Genomic DNA, 23155 nt, shown 5'->3' with positions numbered 1-23155 from the left:
GGTGAACTGTTTTGTTGACATTCCTACATGGAAAGATGATGTGTATGATTCATGAGACCTCAGTATTAGGGTAACTGAAGGGAATATGCATACATATATGTTTATGTATATATATGGATGAATGTGTATGTATGTATATATCTATGTGTGTATGTATATCTATGTGTGTGTATATATATATATATATATATATATATATATATATATATATATATATATATATATATACAGAGAGAGAGAGAGAGAGAGAGAGCAGACACAGGGTGAGTTGAAGATGAAGGGAAGATATCTAAAAGAAAAAAAATCAAATTAAGGGATGAGAGAGGAACATACTGAGAGAGGGAGATAAGGAGAGATAGAATGGGATGGATTATCTCCCATAAAGGTGGCAAGAGGAAGCAGTTCTGTGGGAGGAGGGGAGAGGGCGGATGAGGGGGGAATGAGTGAACATTGCTCCCATCAGATTTGGCCTAAGGAGGGAATACCATACATACCCAATTGGGAATCTTACCCCACAGGAAAGAAGAGGGAAGAAGATAAAAAAAAATGGGGGGATGATGGAGGGGAGGGCAGATGGGGGTGGAGGTAGTCAAAAACAAACACTTTCGAAAAGGGACAGGGTCAAGGGAGAAAATTCAATAAAGGGGAATGGGTCGGGAAGGAGCAAAATATAGTTAGTCTTTCACAACATGAGTATTGTGGAAGGGTTATACATAATGATACACACGTGGCCTATGTTGAATTGCTTGACTTCTTAGGGAGGGTGGGTGGGAAGGGAAGAGGGGAGAGAATTTGGAACTCAAAGTTTTAAAAACAGATGTTCAAAAACAAACAAAAATGTTTTTGCATGCAACAAGAAAGTAAGATACACAGGCAATGGGGCGTAAAAATTTAACTTGCCCTACAAGAAAGAAAGGGAAAAGGGATGGGAGGGGAGTGGGGTGACAGAGGGGAGCGCTGACTGGGGAACAGGGCAACCAGAATATATGCCATCTTGGAGTGGGGGGGAGGGTACAAATGGGGAGAAAATTTGTAATCCAAACTCTTGTGAAAATCAATGCTGAAAACTAAATATGTTAAATAAATTTAAAAAAATTTTAAAAAAGAATAATTAATTAACGGAAAAAGCACAAAGGTGGCTGAGCTTCAATTCCCAGAGATTAAAATTTAAATTTGGAATGTATGTCAGGTCACTTGTAATCATGAATTCACCCTGGGACAGATTAGTTAAAGTTAAGTCCCAGCACAAGATGGGTCCAGAAATCGATTTACAGCAGATCATTTCCTCTTAGGATTAGCTACTCAAATCTGCATGCTGGCCAGGTAAAAGGAGGGTTTATGAGTTACTGTGAATACTGTGCCAATCACAGTCAACGAAACACCAAATTCAGTTTATGACTAGAAGGCCAGGTTTTTGAAAACTTCACATAAACATTTTGGATTGCTGTGGAATGATTCAAGTTTATTTACCCTGGATATCACATATGAATGCTATCCGGTGGTATGTTTAGAATGGGAAAGGTCTCTCAAGACTTATAGTTTTATAGCTAGCACTTATATATAACATTTTAGGGTTTGCGAAATGCTTTACAGTAATTTCATTGTATCCTCACAATAATCCTGATTAGGTGCTGTTGTTAACTAGGACAGATGCGGGTTAGGTGACTCGCCCAGGATCACATAGCTAGTAAGTGTCTGAGGATGAATTTGAACTCATGTCTTCCCGACTCCAAGCCCGGTGCTCTAGCCACTGCACCATCTTGATCCTTTTAAGATATTTTGCTTTTCTTCACTCGAAGTCCCCAAAGATCAGTAGCTTTCCATTCGTGGAAGATGTTGTTAAAGAGGTTGTTATTCAGCTGGGATTGGGTTCAGCATCTGTGATACTATAAGCGCTGGTTCCCTTAAGGAAAGACATATGCTTCATTGTGCCACTTTTTAGGCAGCAGATTCCAGGATCAGAATATGAACTGAAAATTATTTCTAGTATTTTTCAGCATTTGAGCTTGCTGTATATGTTTTACAGAGGAGGTGGTTGTGAGGGTTCCTTTAAAGTAGATACCAGGAAAAATTGCCAACATTGCTTGTTAATAGATTTTGCTGGACCAGTAAAACGGTGGGTTTTATTGGACCAAAAATCTCCATGGTAGGTAATTTCTTAAGCTTCTCTCCATTCAGTAGGACTTAATCTATTTATTAGAGAAGTGGTATTTTCAGAAGTGTTTTGCTTAGTTGTTTTTTTTTTTTTACCTGTGCCTGTATTTAAATCCCTAGAAAATATTTGTTTCATGGGTTTCCTTGGCCAAAGAACAGCACCAAAGAACAGTGAAGTGGATAGAGTACTGGGCCTGGAATCAGGAAAACCTGAGTTCAAATTCGCACTTTACTAGCACTTACTAGCTATGTGACCCTGGGCAAGTCACTTAACCCAGTCTGCCTCAACTTCCTCATCTGTAAAATGAGTTGGAGAAGGCAATGCCAAACCATGCCAGCATCTTTGCCAAGAAAACACCAAGTGGAGTCATGAAGAGTTGGACGCAACTGAAGAACAACTTAACAGCGATGACTAAAGAAATACTCACCAAGTTCATCGAGGCTGCTCTGATGGTGATGGTCCTCAGAAGGCGGGCTCAGGTTTTCCTCATGGTGAGTGGTAACAGGCTGTGACAAACATAAATGTGGAATTATGAAGAAGATCTAGAATAAAAGGATGAACACAAAAGAAGACGGTCTGTCCATGGAGTGTGAGCGAGGAATAAGCTGATGGAAAACTCGTGTGCTGCAGTGGTATCCTCATGATGTACAGCACATTGATTGGGTAGACCTCCCTCTGCCAAAGTTTTGGGAAAATTTCGACTGCAGTTGCCCAAGATGGTAATTCATGAATGACTGATGATCTGTTTCCTTGAAGGGAATTCCAATATGGAAGAAATCCCAGCCCCATTGATGCATTTGGGTATACAGTATTATGTTATATGTATTTGATAAAATTTGGCAGTTTTAAAAGTGTTTTATTAGAGGTCTTTTGAAATTTTAGAAAGTTTTTCTTATTGATGGTAAAGGGTGGTAGCTGGTGGTAGCTATAAAGTGAGTTCTGTATCTTTGAAGGGAATTTCTACATGGTTGAAATCCCAGCTCCGTTGGTACATTTGGGTATGCAGTATTATGTTAAATGTGATTAATGAAATTTGACATCTTTCACAATGTCATATTAGTGGCGCTTGGAAGTTTTTAAAGATGTTTCTTATGGTTAGTAAAGGTTGCTTGGGTTGGTGGGAGCTATAAAATGAGAGGGCTCTGGATCAACTATGGTGAAGCCAGTACATTGTTGTGAGATGCTTTGTGAAGAGCTCAGATCTTTTTGGGTACTGTATTATCTGAAGATCAGTATTACCATGTCACTTTGTGAACTCCTACTTCACCATGTGAGTTTAGCCAAGGGTCATTCATAAAACAAGTGACAGCACTTCATACTCTATTATCTTCTTGGGCATATCATATTATAATATCTAGTAATCCAGAATCCTGCTTCACCGTACCTCTATCTGTCCACCTAAGCCCAGCTCAAGTGCTTCTACCTAAGCAAGCCTTTTCTTTACTGCTCCCCTCAACTCGGTAATCCTGCCCCACCAAAATCTTTTCTTTTTACTTTATAAATATTTTGTATTTACTTATTAGCCTTCATGTTGTTTAACCTCTACCCTCTACCTACAATGAAATGTAAGCTACCTGAAGGCAGGACCTTATGGGTTTTTGAGTCAGTATCTCCAGTACATAATAGGCATTTAATAAACACTTGCCTCATTTAATAGGATCATAGAACCACAAGTTGAAAGGCACCTTCAAGATTGTGTATCCAGCTTTCCACCCAATACAAGAATCCTTTCTATCACATGCCAGACAGGTGGCCAGTCAGCCACTCTTGGCTTAAATGCTTTCAATCACAGGGAGTTTAATACTTTTCTAGACAACGTCTTCCTTTTTTTTTTTTTTAAAGCTTTAATCATTTAATTCTTACTTCTATTCAGCAAAAAAAATTAAAAAATTAAAAAAAATTGCCTTCCTTTATATTCTATTTACTGGTCCTAATTCTGTCCTCTGCAGCCTCAAAGAATGACTCATTATTCTTCCATATGACAGCCTAACATTATAACATTATGTCTATTTCTGTACCTATGCCCATATCCCCAAAGTGTCATTTGTGCATCTCAGAAAAATTCAATGTTATTAATAATTTATAAAGCATTCAAATACAGAAGAGCATTGCTGTAGTTACACTCTTGGGGACCAATTTCCAACCTATCAGAACAACTCGAGCAATGTGCTTACGCTCACCCCATCCCATCACTGTTCACATAGGTACTGTACTGTACACCTAGCATTTGCTTCGTATATATATATATATGCATTTGATATAAATGATTCAGTGTGCTTCTTCCATATTGTTGCATCTCTTGGAGAGATTCTGAGAAGTTCAGAGATGGAAGGGTCCTGAGAGATCTACCTGTCTCCTACCTACATTATTGATTTGTGAAATTCCCATGCAACTTAATGATTTTCATTCACTTCAACACTAGAACTGTGCCTATATTTTGACTTGGAGCCTTTAGATGACCTGTCATTATTTGGGTACATGGCATGTTCTGTCTTTGTCCTCAGTTAACAACCTATTTTGAGATTTGCCCTTTGGAAATTTTTCAGTTTTAATGAAAGTAAGATCGTAGGAGAATCATAGATTTTAAACTGTAAGGGACTTGAAAGGCTACACTTTATTTTACAGATGAAAAAAACTGAAGCCAAGAGACATTAAAAGACTTAGCCCAGGATTACCCCGGTAACAAATGACTCCAAATCTAGCACTCTTTCCTAAATAGCCTCTTTATAGTTTTCTTATTGATCTTAATCTCTGTTCAGTCTGGACTTGTTTATCTCCCCCTCCTTAGGCTATTGGTATTGTTCCCATCACTGAGATCTGTGTAGGAAGATATTTCCTAGTTCAGCATTTTACTGGGGGTTATCTTCCTCCCTCCACTTTTTGTTTTGTCTCTGTTAACAGTAAGATGGAGTGAGAGAGTGACTCTAGGTGGCTTACAGGTTTGGGAAAGTACAAAAAGCTTCAGGAGAACTGGATTCCAAAGCAGTGACTCACGTTCAGTCTGCTACTTGGTGTAGTTAGGGTGTGAGAAGCCTTTTTCAGGAAAGGAGTGAAATTTTGTGAACAGCCCTGGTGCTTTCCTGGCCTGTGTTAACACTGCTCTGCTCATGATCTGTTTTGTTCATTTTGTGCTTCGTAACCACTGGCATAAAGCTGCTGTGGGGAGGGTTGGGGAGGGGGGGAGACTAACTACAAGTCACTTTGGCTTGAAATTAAAAATAATGTGGGAAACAGTTGCAGCATATGTCTAGAAACCTGAGCTCTTTTCCACTCAGCCTTAGGAAATGGGCGTGTGCGTCGACAGGCCTGTGAAGTCACTGCTTGGTGAAATTTAAATTTTGATTCCAAGAACTGGAGATGAAATGGCTGTTTGTGAACTGCAGTTAGAAATTAATGGTTTGTTCTTACAATCATGCTGATGTATAGGAGCCAATTTATGCTTTCTTTAGGCCCTTCTTTTCTTTTACTTCTCCTTTGAATCATTTCTTACCCTGCCTGTGCTTCAGAGATGGTTTGGGGCTGACTGCTTTTGTGAGCCTACTTTCCCAGGAGTGTCACTATACAGACCCTCCAGAATGATTTGGGGTTTTATAGATCAGAAGATAACAATTGCCCCATTGATTTTCAAAAGGAATGGAATCCTGCAGGCTGGGGCCTCCATCAGGCCGTGCCCATAAAGGAAGGAGCAGCATTTCACTGGTATACTTGTGAAAGATTACCAACCTTGATAGTGATGATTTTCAAAAGCTGGCAAAGTTAAAAATAGTCAGAAGTGGCAACAACAGCCCAGAGGCCGTGGCCTGCTGTTATTTATGCCCATTGTAGAGTAGGCATCAAAGGGAATTTTTCAAGTTATAGAAACAATCACAGATTAAGTCCTATCAAGTGGCGGGATATTAGAGCTGCCCCTTTAGAAAGTAGTTGGATTCTGCTGGAAGCCCTGCTTCAGGGCTTTCTTGAAAATGCTATTTACCCTTCAAAATGCCTGTAGCTCTTTCATTTTTCCCCCCTTCCCTGCTGAAGTGAGATTACTTACCTGTTTGCTAAAAGGCATCTGGGGCTTTAAGGAGATTAAAAAAAGAAATCAATAAAATAATGGGATTGTACAGTCAGTCCTTGCCAGGAAGCAGCCTCGCAGTTCAGCACTGTGAGGGGGGCTCCATTGAAATGCCCCACCCCACCCCACATATGCCGTTCCTTTTTTTCCCCCACTCATTCACCCATCCTCAATAATTTGATTTCTCTGTATTTCCTCCCCAATAGAATATGAATCCTCCTCTACCGCCACCTCCCCTTCTGGCTGCCACTGTCATCGCCCCAACATCTTCAGCTGCTGTGGCATCTGGAGTCGGACAGAGACCTGCAGGATCTGCTGACCAAATTGCACATTTACGGCCCCAGACTCGACCCAGTGTGTAAGTGGTCAACGTAGCCGGCCAACCATGAAATATTTGTTTAAAATTGGGCCCAGAGTGTGTGGGAGTTGGTTGGGGATGGGGGTGGGGTTGGACGTGGCCATGGCTTAGGGACAGGTGGACATCTAGTCCACTGGGTGGTTTGAGATTCTGGCTGTCCAAGATCTCTGGCAGGTTTCATGTAATCATGCATCTAATTGGGAAACAACAGTGATCAGGTCTATCTGATATTTACCTCTCTGGAGGCCCTTGGTGTCAAGTACCACTGAAGAGGTTTTTGCAAAAATGATGATTGTAAGGGGAACCATACATTTCTAGGGGCGCTCGAGACCCCAAAATACCGACACGCCGGGTCCTGCCGAAAGAATTCGACTCAAGCCTTCTCAGCCAAGGGAAAAGAGAAAGTTTATTAGGGATTCACCATAATGGGCTGTCTTAAGAAATCCCACCCTTTGTGATGCCTGTTTCCACAAGCGTGGGCCAGATTCAATCTGAGCACCTTCATGGAGGCAAGATGGAGATTATATACACAAAGATTGTAGGAGGGATGGAGGGGTGGTCTGGGGTGACTAGAGGAGGGGTTTAGGGAGGGTCTTGAGGAGGAGTCTAAGGAGGACCAGGTGAGGTCAGAGTCCAGGAACCAAGAGAATGGAATTAAGGATGGGAAGTAGCTGAAGGCATGGATACTGATATATCAAGGGTGGGGAAGTAGCTGGACAATAAAGGACGAAGCTCGGTAGAGATTTGGGCCTAATGATAATGTGAGGCTTGTGGCCTTAGGGGAAGGCCAGATCCAGTTGGAAGATTCAAGGACAATTCTAGGGGGCTCCCTGAGACTGTATTCCAGATTCAAGGGGGCTCCCAGAGATTGTGCCCTCATCACCACCATGGGTTAGGGGATCATAAAAGCCACAATCAGGACAGCCTTTGGTTGGCTTAGCTACTCCTGCTTTCCCTGCCCACCCACCTTCATTTTTATTCCCTACTGCATTGGGGTGCTGATGGACTTGGAAATAGCCCATCCAGGTGGTCCATAACCAGGAGAATTAGTTGGGGGGAGGGGCTCCTGGGGGAAGGGACTGAACATTAAGCAAGAGTAGCTTGTCAAGCGCTTTCCCCTCGCTCAAGATGGCGGACAAAAAGCCTCCAAAGGAACCAAAGGAAAAGAAGGTCAAAAAGGAAAAAAAAGAGAACAAAAAGGAAGATGTGACTGACAAGGTGGTGAAAAAGCCTCGAAAGCATTGCAGTCGGAACCCAGTCCTGGCCCGAGGGATTGGTAGATACTCCAGGTCTGCGATGTATTCCCGGAGAGCCATGTACAAGCGGAAATACGCTGCACCAAAAACCCGGATTGAAAGGAAAAAGAAAGAGAAGGTGCCTGCTACTATCTCAAAGCCAGTTGGTGGTGATAAGAATGGAGGAACCCGTGTGGTAAAGATTCGCAAAATGCCTCGGTATTACCCTACTGAGGATGTGCCTAGAAAGCTGCTAAGTCATGGCAAAAAGCCCTTCAGCCAGCATGTGAGGAGACTTCGAGCTAGCATCAAACCAGGCACCATTCTGATCATGCTTACTGGCCGCCACAGGGGCAAGCGAGTGGTTTTCCTGAAGCAGCTGGCTAGTGGCTTGCTACTGGTGACTGGACCTCTGACCATCAACCGTGTTCCTCTGAGAAGGACCCATCAGAAATTTGTCATTGCCACCTCTACCAGGGTTAACCTTTCAGGTGTAAAAATTCCAAATCATCTTCCTGATGCTTACTTCAAGAAGAAGAGGCTCCGTAAACCTAGACGCCAAGAAGGAGAGATTTTTGACACAGAAAAAGAGAAATACGAGATTACAGAGCAGCGCAAGGCTGATCAGAAAACAGTGGACTCTCAGATCCTGCCCCAAATCAAGAAAATTCCTCAGCTCCGTGGCTACCTGCGTTCTGTATTCTCTCTCTCCAATGGAGTTTATCCGCACAAACTGGTGTTTTAAATGCCTTCCAGAGAACTCTTATTAAAATATTTGGAACAGTTTTAAAAAAAAAAAAAGAGTAGCTTGTCAAGATTGTTGTGACTAGGAAAATGCCTTTAAAAAGTGACTCTGAAGATTCTGGTAACTAGATGCTGGGCCGCGGCAGGATTTTGTGGAGTCTTAAGATCAACAGGTTACAGAGGAACAGCGTTTATAAAACACTTACTGTGTGTCAGGCATTGTGTTGAGTCAGGAATGGAGAGTCATGTACGAGGAATGACCAGGAGGCCAGTGCATATGGATCGCAGAGTATATGGAGGGGAGTCAGGTGTAATAAGACTGGAAAGGTAGGAAGGGGCCAGGTGATGAAGGGCTTTAAAAGCCAAACAGTGGATTTTATATTTCATCTTGGAGACAGTAGAAAGCCATTGGAATTTAGTGTGACTGTTACGAAAGGCTAATATTTTGCCTGTCTTAATAAAAAAGAAATATATAAACATAAGTCAATCTGTGGCCTGCAGGGATCCTTAGGTACAATTTGGCAGCTTCCATTTCTATTTGCATTTGACACCATAGGTTTAGAGCACATATCTAGTAACTAGCCATTCAAGCATCCAGAACAAATTCAATTAACAGGAGAGCCTAAGGGGTATCCCCTCTTCCAGAGAGTACTACCAACACCCCTAAGGTATGGTTGACTTTCATTTCTTTTTTTACCTGCCTTATCTTCTACTGACTGTGCTTCAGTATCTCAGTTCATCCATCACCTGTCCTATGATCAAAAACCCAGGATCACAGTACTGGGGAAAGAATGTTTTATACTGTAAGAACTGCTACAATTGGTGGGTATCAGTTTGGTGTAAAATAGGTAAATAGTAACCTTTATAACATGGCACATTTTGTTTATCAATATGCACCCCATCCATGCCTCCTTTCCTTTTCAGATCCAATAACTTAACCAGCTTGACATAGGAAATAAATGCCACTGAAGTCTCTATGTTTGTCCATTTAGTTGGCAACCACCATATGCCGTTCCTCCTGATAGTAACTGACACCACATATCTCCATTCGGAGTTGAGTCTATTTCTAACAAGTGCCTTTTGGGCTGCTAGATTTGCCCAGGGGGGATAGCTGCTCCCTGAGAGCAAGCTTGGCCTTCTTAGAGGCTGAATGAATTCTTTCACAACACTGGAGAACCCTTTGGTACACCATCCTCTCAAACAGTGGAAAAATCTAGCTCAGTAATTCTTATCAGGAAGTTATTCAGCAGTCTTCATGGTTCCTAGACAAGGCATCAAAACTTTTCACCTGATAGGATTTCCTGGCTCCATTTTGACATTTAAAGCTTATATCAAGTAGCTATATTTGGTTAAAAACTCAGCATCTCTAGGAAAAATTCAGGAGTATCCTGGAGATTTTTATTTTAGGTTTAGTCGTAATCCATCCACATTGTTTGTAATCTAATGTAGCACCTCGTGTTTCATTTTCATTATTATCCTTGTATTTTTACTGGGTCCACCTTAAAATCATATACGACAAAGACAATGCAGTTTTGCATTTGCTGGTAAAGTAACTGTTCAAAGGTAAAGGAGCACTTGGTAATTTTAGTTAAGCTACAAATTCTGCTTAAATTGGTCAGAGACTATCACTGGACTGAAGTTTAGAGGGGATTTTTTAAAAACATGTATAGCCTCGAGAATGGATATTTCTCTAGAAATGTCTGGAATGTCACAGTAGCTTCTTGCTTTCAGAAAACAATGTAAAACATTGAAATTCAAAGGAGAAAAAATGTGCTAAATATTGTAGAAAGGTCCTTTATGGGCATTAAAGAACTACTGTATTCTGATATTGGAGTAGGTTTGAGTTTTTGTAATTCTAGACAACTATCCCAAAATATGGACTTTGCTCTGTCATTAAAATGGGTTTTCTGTCTGGCATGGGGGAACTGATTCTATGATACTTTGCCTGTCTCCAGGACTATAGAATCACATGTATGTTGCCAAATACACCAATAGGACTTCCCACATTTTGCTGATTCTTGCATCATCTTTTCTTAAAAAAAAAAAGATTGGCACATATTTGAAGATTTGACAAATCACATATTTCAGATAAAACATGATATGGTAAATTAGAGGTCATATTGTCCTGTAATCACTGAATAAAAGGAAACAGACATTTCTAATTTTGTATTTCTTTTAAAGAATCTAATAGCTTCTCTTTCCCCCAGGTATGTTGCTATTTATCCATATACACCCCGGAAAGAGGACGAACTGGAGCTAAGAAAAGGGGAGATGTTTCTAGTGTTTGAACGATGCCAGGATGGCTGGTTCAAAGGGACTTCTATGCACACAAGCAAGATAGGAGTTTTTCCTGGAAACTACGTAGCACCAGTTACAAGGTGGGGTGTTAAAACTTTTTTTTTCATTCACTGGCTATATCACATTTTTAGTTATACCATCCCTGCCTTCCTAACATAAGACATGTTTTGGTACAGAGAACTTCCAAATGAGGAAACATTGTGCAGGTGGACATTTTCTCTGCAACTTAAACTCACAGAGAGTTACCTCAGGTACTGAGAGGTTGAGGGATTTGCCCAGAGAGTCGCCCAGCCATATGTGGCCACAGAATCTGTGATCCATTTTTCTGTCAATAATTTATACAACACAAGTTTTTTCTGTTTTAATGTTTCTGCCCAGATTCCTTTCACATGGGTATCTGAAGATTATCTGTAGATACATAGATCCGGACTACTTTTCAGATTACGTGCCTTGGTTTACACATAAGCAAATTTAAATTATTCTTTTTCAGTTGTCATTTAAGTCCAACCTCCAGAAATTTTATAAGTGAGTCATAAATGTCAAATTAAAGATGATGAGGGGCAGAGTGAAGATTTGAATCCCATTTCTCTTTGTTTCATTCTTTTTATTTATGTTCCCAGTGCTAAGAACAAGTACAATGTGCTGCAGCACATAGTGCATGCTTTATAAATGCTTGTTGATTGGTTAACTCCAAATCCAGCACAGTTTCCTCTCTATCACACAATAGATCATAATTTGTTTAGCAATTCCCAAATCACTGCATACAGGTCTGCAGTTTGTTGCTATTCTGAATAATACTGCTAAAAGATAATTTATTTCATTTAACTGTTATTTCAGTGTGTACTGTAGGCCTACCAGACACAGGGCTAAACATTGTGGGGGATGCAAAGGAACTGCGTGACAGTGTCCATACCCTGAGTATATTACTTCTACTGTTAGGACCCTAAAATCCGAGATATAGTGGAAGAGATCTCCACGGTCACAAGAAGACAGTCTTTAACGGTGGAGGACAATTAGAGAACAGCAATATAGAAAGGTTATAATCAAGGCTTGGATGAGAAGCGGTAGTGTTCTTCATCACTAGTCCTCAGAAATCATGGTTGGTCTTTTTTTCCTCCAGAGTTCTTAATTAACATTTACTAAGCACCTACTACATGCTAAGGATAGAAAGACAAAAGTGAAAACATCCCTGCCTCAAGAAGCTTAAACTCTTATCAGGGGAAACGTCGTATATACATAAGGATTCCAGCCTGGATGGCTGGAGAAAAATTATGGAGGACCTGGAAGGACAGGCAGAGAGGTTTGGACTTTCTATACCAGGAATTTGGGAATCACTGTAACTTTCTGAGTCGTTGTAATTTCCTAAGCTGAAAAAAGATGTAGTGATTTAATCTTTCTTTGGTTCAGAACATACTTCGAAATTACACAGTGCCTCAGGCTCACCATTATTTTGAGTTCACTGTTTTTCAGCTCAGTAAAGGTGAATTGTTCTATTATCATCATCATCCACCAAAGACATATTCTGATGCGGCTCATCTTAGAAGTAACTATGGGTTTTTGATCATGGGTTTATGCCAGAGGAGGATAAACTCTGGCTAGGCCTAGCAAGCTGAAAGGGCTTTGTCTATAGGCCTGATCAGTCAGTCAACCAGTTTTTATTAAGAACTTACTATATACCAGGTACGGAGCTAAGGAGCTGGGAGTAAATACAAAGATAAAAACATGGTCCCTGCCCTCAAGGAGTTCACATTTAAGGGTGGAGACAACATTTATACCTATGTTCCTCCAAAATATGTATAAATGGGAGGTCATGTCAGAGAGACTGGACTAGCAGTATGAGGAGGTGGAGACCAGGAAAGGCCTCTTCCAGAAGGCGTGGTTTAAGCTGAGTCTTAAAGGAAGCCAGAGAAGGTAAAAGGCAGAGGTGAATGGGGAGAGAGCATTATGGGCATGAAAGGAACTTCAGTACAAATACCTGGAGTTGGGAGAGGTTTTGTTTGGAGAATGTTTTGTTCAAGGAGGCTGTGTAGTCATAGAGTACATGGAGGGGAACATAGAGTAATAAATAACACTGGAAAGGTTATTATCCTGTATGTCTGTCTTCCACCGATCAGATTTTTAAGCTCCGAGAGCCTCATAACTCAAAGGTTCACCAGGGTGATCATGTTTTTGGCAACAGCAGCCGTATACTAAGGCGTTGGAGGGTTGCAGTCAGCCTGAATTGAAGGAATAACATTAATAATAGTTAGTACTTAGAGTAACATAAAAGGTGTTAATATAATAACGCTGCATATTAATTATTGTTAATTATAATTAACACTTACATTGATTAATATACAATATATCAATTTAATATGTTCATACTCTATAACAATCATATAATATAGATTATAAATAATAATATGATTTTATGCATTTTATGTAATTTTATGTCACTAAGTTGAAATACTCATAATATAATTAATAAACAATTATATGATGATATATTAATACATAATCTATATTAACTTAACTTAATACTATATATAACTTAATAGTAGCTAGTGCTTTAAGGAATGCAAAGGTCTTTACATATGCTATTTCCTTTGATCCCCACAATAACTCTGGGAAGTAGGTGCTTTTATTATCTTTATTTTACACATGAGGAAACGAAGGCTGAGAGTCATTCAGGGTCACACAGCTAGTAAGTATCTGAGGCAGGATTTGCACTCGGGTGTTTCTAAAACAAAGTTAAGCACTTTATGGCCACTGACGAAATCAGAGAATTCTTCACGTATCAGATAGAAGTAACCAGGTTATCATTAGAGTCAATAAAAGTGATGGTGAGCCTTGGTACATAATGTGGCCAGGATGTGAGCGATGTGTGTGGTGGACAGGAGAGGGGCCTAGGCTTAGAGTCAGGTTGAAATCCCACACCTGAATATTCCTCTTTGTGTGACTGTGGGCACTGGGCTTCATGATGAAAATAATGCTACCTCCCACGGTTGTTACAAGGTTTGAATGAGGTGATGAAGGTTAGATGCTTTGACAATTCCAAGGCAATCCCTAAATGATCTGTTCTTCTTCATCCCATTCTTCTTATTTTCTTCCTGTGGCGTTTGGATAGAAATAATCTTGGGATAGGTCACTCTCCTTTGACATCTTCTTTCTCTCCTCCTCCTCCGCCTTCCTTACGTCCTCCTCCTCCTCTTCCTTTTTCTCGCCTTCCTCATTCTGTGCCTCCATGGGGTTATTATTACTAATGATTAACTGGGAGGTAATCGTGTGCACTAGGACTTTGACTGGGTTGACATTCGATTTATTTTTTGCCTGCTCCTGTGAGTTTGGGGGACTCCCAGTTTGGAAACTTTCTATACTAATGAAGAACTTTTCTGTAAGAATTCTTAAAGTCTTAGAGAATTGCCTGGAGCACTGAGAGGTCTTGAACCCAGGTCATCCTGACACCAACTTTCTAGCCCCTGAAACATGCTGCCTTTTTTATTGTCTGTGATGATCACAAGGATGGTGATTTACTTGGAGGCAGCTGTGGCACAGTGGTTAGAGCGCTGGAATCGAAGTCAGGAGGACCTGAGTTCAAAGGTGGCCTCAGACACTTATTAGCTGTGTGACCCTGAGCAAGTCACTTAACCTTTGTTTGCTTTAGTTTCCTTAACTGTAAAAGGAAGAAAATATTAGCACCTACCTCTCCATGTTGTGGGTGTGTCAAATAAGACATTTGTAAAGAGCATTTAGCACAGTGCCTAGCACACAGTAGATACGATACAGATGTTTTTCCCTTCCCCCTACTTCTTTACCTGCTGCTTTACCCTATCTGAACTCTTTCTGGTCCATAGCATTACCCTCTCTTCTTCTGTCTTTGACCAGTCTATCCCTGTGCTAATTACACTTACCTTTCTAATTTCTACTTCTTGTCACCCCTCGCTTCCTTGAAGACTCAGCTCAGCAGCCGCCAACTCTGCAAAGCCTTTCCTTTTTCTCCAGCTCTCCTCTCAGCCTCTGGAGTTTGTGTGTTTGTTTGTATGTGTGTGTGTGTGTGTGTGTGTGTACACATAACATACGTACACATATACATATAAAACACATACACAAATACACATGTGTGTGTGATATGGCATTATAATATAGTTGCTTTATGTTACATAAATATAGTATTACATATCTACACTATCACGTATTGTATTTGCTATGTATATCACATAAATACACAATATACTATGTGTGTATCTACTACATATAGGTTATAGTTACTTGACTCTGCAGGTGTTGTTCTTCTCCGGAGAACACAAGCTTTTTGAAGGCAGCACCAGCGTAGTGCCTGGCACATAGTAGATACTTAATAGATATTTATTGAGTTGAGTTGCATTGGCTTGAGCAAATCAAGATTTACACTTGAGATGATTCTATCAGCAATTATCTACATGAGCGGGCCTTCCTCAGCTTTTATTTCTCTTTCTTCACTATCAAAAACGTTATTTCTCTATTTTGACAGATCTGTGACAAGTACTTCCCAAGGTAAAGTCTCTGTGTCTACTGCTGGTCAGACGGGTCGAGTGGTGACCATGGTCAGTCCCTCCGCTGCGACGGGGTCTTCCCAGAAACACCAGGGGAACGGCATAGCAGGGAGTCCCAATGTGGTGCCTACCGTAGAGGTGTCAGCGGCTCACCTCCAGACAAGTCCACAGGCCAAGGTTCTGATGCCTGTCATCAGACAGATGACAGTCAGTCAAGCTCGAAATGCTGTCCGTACAGGTAAAGAGAAAACTGTGAGGGGCTTCACCTTTAGAAAAGTCATGAATAATATTAGGAGGTGGAAACAGAGACAAGCCGATCAAATGGACGTCCGCCTCACCTCACCTGGGCTTATGCCGGGTGTATATATATTTGTATCAGACTGCTGTGACCTGGAGCTCAGGCATCATTTTGTGCCGTGTCCCATCATGCTGGCCGCTCCCTGCTGCGTCGGGGCTAAGCTTCTGATCGATCGCTAACTCTCTGGCTGTGTTATTTTTCAGGAACCTAGTAACAAGCTTGACTGGTATTCTGGCAGTGCAATCAGGGGCAGATGAGTTCATCTCTCTGAGTCTCCGTTTCATCATCTGTAAATTGAGGGTGGTACACTAGGTGATTTTTTTAAAACCCTAGTCTTCCTTCTAAGAGTGGGGGAAAGGGGGACGGAAGAAGGGTATAAGCATTTTAGAACCTACTATGTGCCAGTTACTGTGCTGCTAAGTACTTTACAAATATCTCATTTGTAAATTTTAAATAATATATAACAAAGATAAAACTATGTTTCTTAAGGTGACTTTCCATCTACTCTGCATATATCTCCTATGCATTTATTTACATGTTGTCTCTCCCATTAGAATGTGAGCTTCCTTGCAGGGCAGCTAGGTGGTGCACCGGCCCTGGAGTCTGGAGGACCTGAGTTCAAATGCGACCTCAGACACTTGACACACTTACTAGCTGTGTGACCTTGGGCAAGTCACTTAACTCCAATTGCCCTGCCAAAAAGCAAAAAAAAAAAAAAAAAGAATGTGGGCTTCTTGAGGGCTGAGACTTTGTCTTTTTATTATCCAGAACTTAGCACAATGCTGGCACATGGTTGTCGTTTAATTAATGCTTGTTGATAGAGTGATTGGTTGAAATACCTGTTAGCTTAAAGGGCAGTGATCCTATGATTCTAACATAGGGGACAGGGATTGAACCTGTGACTTCCTTGGTCTGAGGAATTCCCAAATGAAGAAAATCTCCTGTAACAGAACATAACAGAGAGAGATGAAGTGATTTACCCAGGGTCACCCAAATAGTATGTATCAGAAGTTGGACTTGAACCCAGGTCTTACTGACTTCAAAGTTAGCTCTCAAACCATGATGAAACTGTCTCTCGTGATTCTAACGTATGAATTACAAAAGAAATGTCTCCCCACCTTTTTATCTACCCTGAGTCTGTAGAATTCCTTACCACTCCCCAAGAGCCCACCAGTGGTACAAAACAAAACTTTTGAGTCCCCCTGAATAGCCTAAGTGTTAGAGTAAATATTGAAAGGTTTAAAAAAAATTGAAAAGAGGAAGGACTGAAACCAGAGAACCATGTATTTGGTTGGGCAGTTGCATGAGTGCAAACTGACTATGCCTTACAGTTTCAGAGACTTGCTCAGAGAGTGTTGGACTGGCCTGGTATCACAGTTAATAAGCATCAGAAATGGGTTTTGAAAGAGTTGATGGGACTTAAAGAGGAGAAGGACAGGGGAAGGACACACACTTAATACCTATCAGATGTGGCTTTTGAGAGAATTATCTGAAGCTCAAAGACAGAAAGAAGAAGGCATAGTAGGATGAAGAGGAAATGACTGAGGAAACAAAAGTTCGAACTTGCAAGCATATTGATTTATCAAGCAATGCCTGGCAATTGCCTGACAAAGCGGGAGCAGACCTCTTTAGCTTAGGCCTGGAACCCAAATATAGAGGGAAGCAGACTTTTGTACGTTAAAAACAATCAAATAAAGCCAATTAATTAAAAGGAAACTACAACGTTAGGTAATCTGATTTCTAATTGGCTCAAATATTAGGGACTTTCCACATTGGGAGGGGGAGAGCAGATGGGTGAAATTATCCAAATTCAGAAGAAGAGGTATCCCACTCACCCCAGATGTACTGATTACAGTACAGGACCAGTTTTTAGATAAGACATAAGAGTCACTTGGTGTGTACAATTGTAAGACAATTCCCTGCATCAGTCTTTGGATCTGTCTAGGTGTCTGGTCAGCATAACCTAGGTCCTTAATTAAAGGTCTCTAAGCAATGGGGAGAGGCGGTCCCGCCTCATAGCCACGAAGGGCCAGGTTCAAACAACGCAATAACGTTTTCTTCCAGTTCCCCCAATTGAAGTTTTCTCACAAGACAGAAGCTGGACTAGACCCATGATTGAATAGAAAGGGAACTGAGCTGGCTCTGGAATTGAATCACAAGATGGAGGCAGTGTGGTTCAAATTAGCCACTGGCTGGCCCAGTCCCCTCAGTTCCACCAAAGGGGAAAAGAATAAGCATTTATTAAGAGCCTACTATGTGCCCACCACTGTGCTCAGCACTTTGCAAATATTATCTCATTTGATGTTCACAACAACTCTGGGAGGTAGGTGCTGTTACCATTCTCATTTTACTGCAGAGGAAACTGAGGCAAACAGAGGTTAAGGGACTTAACACTAAGTCCCACAGCTAGCACGTGTCTGAAGTAGATTTGAACTCAGGTGTTTCTGACTTTCGGGCCCAGTGCTTGGAATACAACGCTGCCTCTTTCGGTTAATCAGGTGCCATAAAAAGTTGTCTCCAGTGGCACTGGCATCATGAAAATCCTACCCATCTTCCAGAGCATTGAATGTTAGCTGGACAGAAGGCCCCTGGATAAATAAAAAATCTGACCTTTAAAAGACTGACCTCTAATTGGAAATGCTTTTCCTAGTATTTGACTGAGACAAGACATTGTGAAGCCCTCACCGGAGAGCCTTATTGTGGTAGACAGAATAGCAACCTTTTATCATGTTCTGTTACAATGGAATGACTCATCCTGAAAAGTAATGCTTATTAGAAAATTAAAGTTTTGAGCTATGTTTCCTCCCCTCTCTACTAGCTGCTGTTCACAACCAGGAACGCCCCACAGCTGCAGTGACGCCCATCCAGGTACAGAATTCATCCTGCCTTGGCCCTGCAACTGTGATTCTACCCCATCAGCAACCTCAGCCTCCGATTCCAAACTCTGCTGCCTATGTCGCTGCTGCTGTCAACCTCAGCAGGCCAACTGTGCCACTGGCCTGTGCGGCAACTGCTTCCTTGAACTCCCCCGACATCCCTGCCACGTCTCTGGAGACAGAACTGAGTGGTCAGGCAGGGACAGCCCTCCCTGGACTCCCTACTTCTCCTGAGAATGCATTATCTGCTGGTGCAAGTGGCCTTGCCACCAAATCAGACAAGGATAGCAAGGTGGGACCAGCATCCTCTTTCTCTCTCTTGTAGTGTTCCTTGCTCAAGGACTGATTATCTGAGTCACTTATTTCTCTTCCTTTTCCTTTTTTTTGTTGCTCACTTCTCATCTTACTGCTCCATGGAAAACACTTCAGATTTATAGTCAGCCAGAGGTCATAAGATTAAATTGTGATTCTGCCACATACTTGTTATATGACTCCTTTTCCTTATCAGCAAATGAAGGAGGTGGGCTAGGTGATCTTTGGTCTTAAAGGAAATTTAAATGGAAAGTTAACCTCTTGGAGCCAATCCAGTCTAATCCAACAAGCATTTATTTAAGTTTATTTAAAATAATCCCTGCCCTCAAAGAGCTTATATTCTACTTGAAGGGTGGGGTGGGAAACATAGCACTTAAACATACATGTATGAGACTCTGTGTGTGTGTGTGTGTGTGTGTGTGTGTGTGTGTGTATGTGTGTGTGTTGTGTTGGATGGGGGCAAGACATGGGGGTGGATAGATTCAAACCAAGGAAGTGACTGACGGCAAAATTGAATCATTCCAGTGACTCTTAATGAACATTTCATAAATTTATCCCAGTATAGCTCACGTCAGCCCCAGGGCACAATTGAACTCTCAGCCATCTGGTTCCTTGCTAATGTACATAGGTCTGTTTAAATTGTTAGGTATACCTATAAACAGTACTTTATGGGGGAATAAACCTCGTAGCCTACTAAAAAGTTAATATTTGATTGCCAGATTAACGAGAGTTTATGAATAAAGCAGATCACTATTGGCTTGGTGTTTATAATTAACTGCATGAAACTAAGTCCCAGGACTGATATTTCATACTATGTGAATACTTTTTAAAGAAGATTTATTGTTGTAGCTTAGATTCGTAGGTTTAGAAAAAGCATTTCAAGGTCTGTTGCTGCTGACTGATGAAACCTAATGGTGGTCTTACCCCTGTAATGGAGAATCTTTCAGAAAGCCAAAGGAAGCCCAGCCTTTGACAACTCTTAGGGTCTTTAATAATGTCAACTTCTACTGGCATGGAATCTCTTTATGAGATGTATTTGCCCAGATGCTTTTCAGTTCTCCCAGTTCTTTATCCCTTGCCATCTAAAGCTGGCCTCTTAAGGAAGGCTGCCAAGTCACTTCCCCTCCCACACCCCCGCTAGCAGCTGTCCTTCAGACAGAGCATGTCTTAAGGATCTTGATTTTATATACAGTGAGGATGCTTCTTCCTATTGGTGGGGCAGCAGAGTTTCTAGAGAAGGTGCCTTCTAGAGAAGTATGTAGGGCACATACTTCATAAACAGAATAGAACATTAGGGCCTGGATAGACCTAAAGATAGTTTTTTTGTTTGTCTGTTTTTTCCCTAAATCCAACGCTAGTAAATTTAAGTGGGAGTTGAATTTAAAAAGACTGATCTCTGTTCAAATTTAGTAAATTCTAAATTCTTAGATTACCATCCTTGAGAAAAGGGACAAATTTTTTATGTTAAGAGGCAGTGCTAGCAAAACCAGGTCATTTCCCCCATCCCTTCTGCCTCTATTTCTCTTGTGATGCTGTTCTTGGGGTCTGCAGGGCTTAAAATAGGTTAAAAAAATCTATCTTAAAAGTTCATCAAGACCAAGATGGGGGAGTGGTTCCTTTTTTTTTTTTTTGTAATTTTATTTGTTTAGTTTCTGGTTATATTTTAAGCTGTGAACTGTCTCTCTCCTCCCTCCCCACCCACCACCATTTTGATATTTTGATACATACGTGTGTGTGTGTGTGTGTGTGTGTGTAAAACCATACTACACATAATTCTATTTATCAGTTCTTTCTCTGGAGGTGGATAGCATCTTTCTTCATAGTTCCTTTGTAGGTGATTTGAGTATTTATGATACTCAGAATAATATAGTCTTTCACAGTTACTCTTCGAACAATATTGCTGTTACTGTGTACAGCGTTCTGCTCATTTTACTCTTCAGTATTTCTTTCAGGTCTTTCCATGTTTTTCTAAAATCAGCCTGTTCATCATTTGCACAGTACTATCCTAGGGAAGTGGTTCTTAACTTTTTTTCTGTGTCATGGACTCCTGGGGCAATCTGGTGAAGCCAGAATGACGTTTTTACGTGCATGAAATGAAATACTGAGAATTACAAAAGAATCAAATTACACTGAAATATAGTTGTCAAAATATTTTTTAAAAATTTCATGGACCCCAAGGAAAGACACGCCCCTCCTCCATCTACTTCAGTCTCACTTTACAGGGGGTAAGATGTTCATTGAATTGAATGAAATTGGTTACAACCTTCACTCAAATTTGAGAACTCTTGACTGTTTGGCGATCAGTTACTCAATCTGGAAACAGCAGTCCATAGCTCTGGATTTCTGTCTGTCTTCTAGCTTCTCAGCCTAGCTTGAAAGCAGGAAAGGAAATGAGAGAGAAATCAACAGGCCTGTAAAATGCCGTTGTTATTAACACCGATGTTAACAGTTTGGGTTGGGAAAAGAGGAACAAGGCCTTGGTAAAATGAGAGGTGTGGAGGGACTGACTTCAGTTTTCATGCTGAGCTTTCCTCCTAGCTAATTGAAAGTTTGCTGTATTGGTATTCAGTATTCCTCTATAATGCATGAAGGGTGCTTCCTGCCTGATGCTAATTTCTGTCCTTAATAGTTCTTTTCAATTCGGACGCCAGTCACTCCATTAAATCCCCTGAAGAAAAAACTTGCCTGAAAAAACATTATTTCATCTAGAAATAATTTCCTGAGAAATCCACAGAGAAGTTGGAATTAGGAGGGCTCATTAAAAATGGTTTGTCCTCTTTTTCAAGGATAGTGATCTCAGAGTTTAGAATTTGCTTTGAACAGAGATCAGTCTTTTAAAATTAAGCTCCTGTTTACATTCTCTACTGTTGGGTTTAGGGAGGAAACACACACACACACACACACCCCAAAACCAAAAGTGCCCCTTAGTCATTTAATGGATTATAAATTGCTGAGTTTCTAAAACCCTCTCCCTATAGCAGCCCGTTGCTCGTATTTGTATGTAAGGTATACAGCATAGGATGAAGCACCTCACAGAAAGAATGTGGTGCTTGCTGTCAAGGGCCCACCCAGGCTTTTAACTCTTGGCAAATGAGAAGTAAATGGTGAAAATATGATCAAATACATGCAAGACAGTGTGGAATTTGACAGTTGACTTAGTGAATAATGCCTAAATTAAGGAATACTTCTTCGGAATAAGAATCTAATGAGTAACCAAATGGTCAAAATCAGGAGAAAGGAGAAGCAAATGATGTGGAAAATCTCACAAAAAGACCATCAGTCCCTTGATAATTGACATGTTTAAAACTAAATTAAATGTGGAGAAAGAGGTCAGAGGCAAATAAATGACAAGATATACATATACAGGGAATGGGACCTAGCAAATCCTACAGACCAGTGTGGTATGGATAGAAAAGCGCCAGAATTATAGTCAGAGGACCTAGGTTCAAATCCCCACCTCTGACACTACCCATGTGACCTTTGGCAAATCACTTAAACTTAGGCCTAATTTTCTTCATCTGGAAAGGGAAGGAATTGGACCAAATAACCTCTGAGATCTTTTCCAGCTCTCAACTTATAATTAATTGTTCTTAAGTCTTTTTGGTCATGTCCAACTCTGTGTGACCCCATTTGGGGTTTTCTTCACAAAGACACTGTGGTGGTTTACTGTTTCCTTCTCCAGCTCATTTTACAGGTGAAGAAACTGAGAGGCAAAGAAGGTGAAGTGATTTGCCCAGGGTCACACAGCTAGTAAGTGTCTGAGGCTGGATTTGAACTCAGGAAGCCCAGCACTCTATCCACTGTACCACCTAGCTGCCCTCAATCTCTAATCCTATGGTGCTTTGATTATAGTAGCAAACATAATACCAGACTAAAACTAATGTGTCTGTTACAGAAGGAAAGGAGAAGTCTGCTGAAGTTGCTTTCTGGTGCCTCCACCAAACGGAAACCTCGAGCTTCTCCTCCTGCCTCCCCAACTCTGGAAGTGGAACAGGGTCCAGCGGAGCTAACCCTGCAAGGGGCTATAGGGCCCGAGCTCCCCCCAGGAGGCAGTCATGGCAGGGCTGGGTCCTGTCCCTCCGATGGGGACAGCCCAACATCAGCGGTCCTAGAGGCACTTCACAGGAAGACAAGCTCGCTGGATGCCAGCGTTCCCATCGCTCCACCCCCAAGGCAGCCGTGCTCTTCTTTGGGTCCTGTCCTGAATGAGTCAAGGCCTGTTGTCTGTGAAAGGTGAGTCGTAGGGGTTACTCCAGAAGAAAGAGTATAAGCATTTATTAAGTGTCTTCTTACAGGGGTGGGGAACCTTTG

General features: G+C 41.2%; 2 protein-coding genes across 2 annotated transcripts in view; both read left to right on the top strand.

Moving 5' to 3' along the window:
- SH3RF1 (SH3 domain containing ring finger 1) overlaps positions 1-23155 on the top strand; it is a 224429-nt gene that overhangs the window by 187574 nt on the left and 13700 nt on the right. The window contains exons 7-11 of the mRNA XM_036763467.1: positions 6419-6570; positions 10757-10927; positions 15337-15596; positions 18475-18824; positions 22740-23077. Coding sequence (XP_036619362.1) covers positions 6419-6570; positions 10757-10927; positions 15337-15596; positions 18475-18824; positions 22740-23077 — 1271 coding nt within the window. The remainder of the gene's footprint in view (positions 1-6418; positions 6571-10756; positions 10928-15336; positions 15597-18474; positions 18825-22739; positions 23078-23155) is intronic.
- Positions 7689-8579, top strand: LOC118853410 (60S ribosomal protein L6-like). Its single transcript, XM_036763468.1, has one exon. It carries the CDS (start codon positions 7699-7701, stop codon positions 8548-8550), a length of 852 nt encoding a protein of 283 aa, XP_036619363.1. The 5' UTR covers positions 7689-7698; the 3' UTR covers positions 8551-8579.

The sequence above is a fragment of the Trichosurus vulpecula genome, chromosome 6 (assembly GCF_011100635.1).
Source record: "Trichosurus vulpecula isolate mTriVul1 chromosome 6, mTriVul1.pri, whole genome shotgun sequence".
NCBI lineage: Eukaryota > Metazoa > Chordata > Mammalia > Diprotodontia > Phalangeridae > Trichosurus > Trichosurus vulpecula.
Note: the sequence above shows the minus strand (reverse complement) of the source record. Positions and strands in the feature narration are given on the sequence as shown.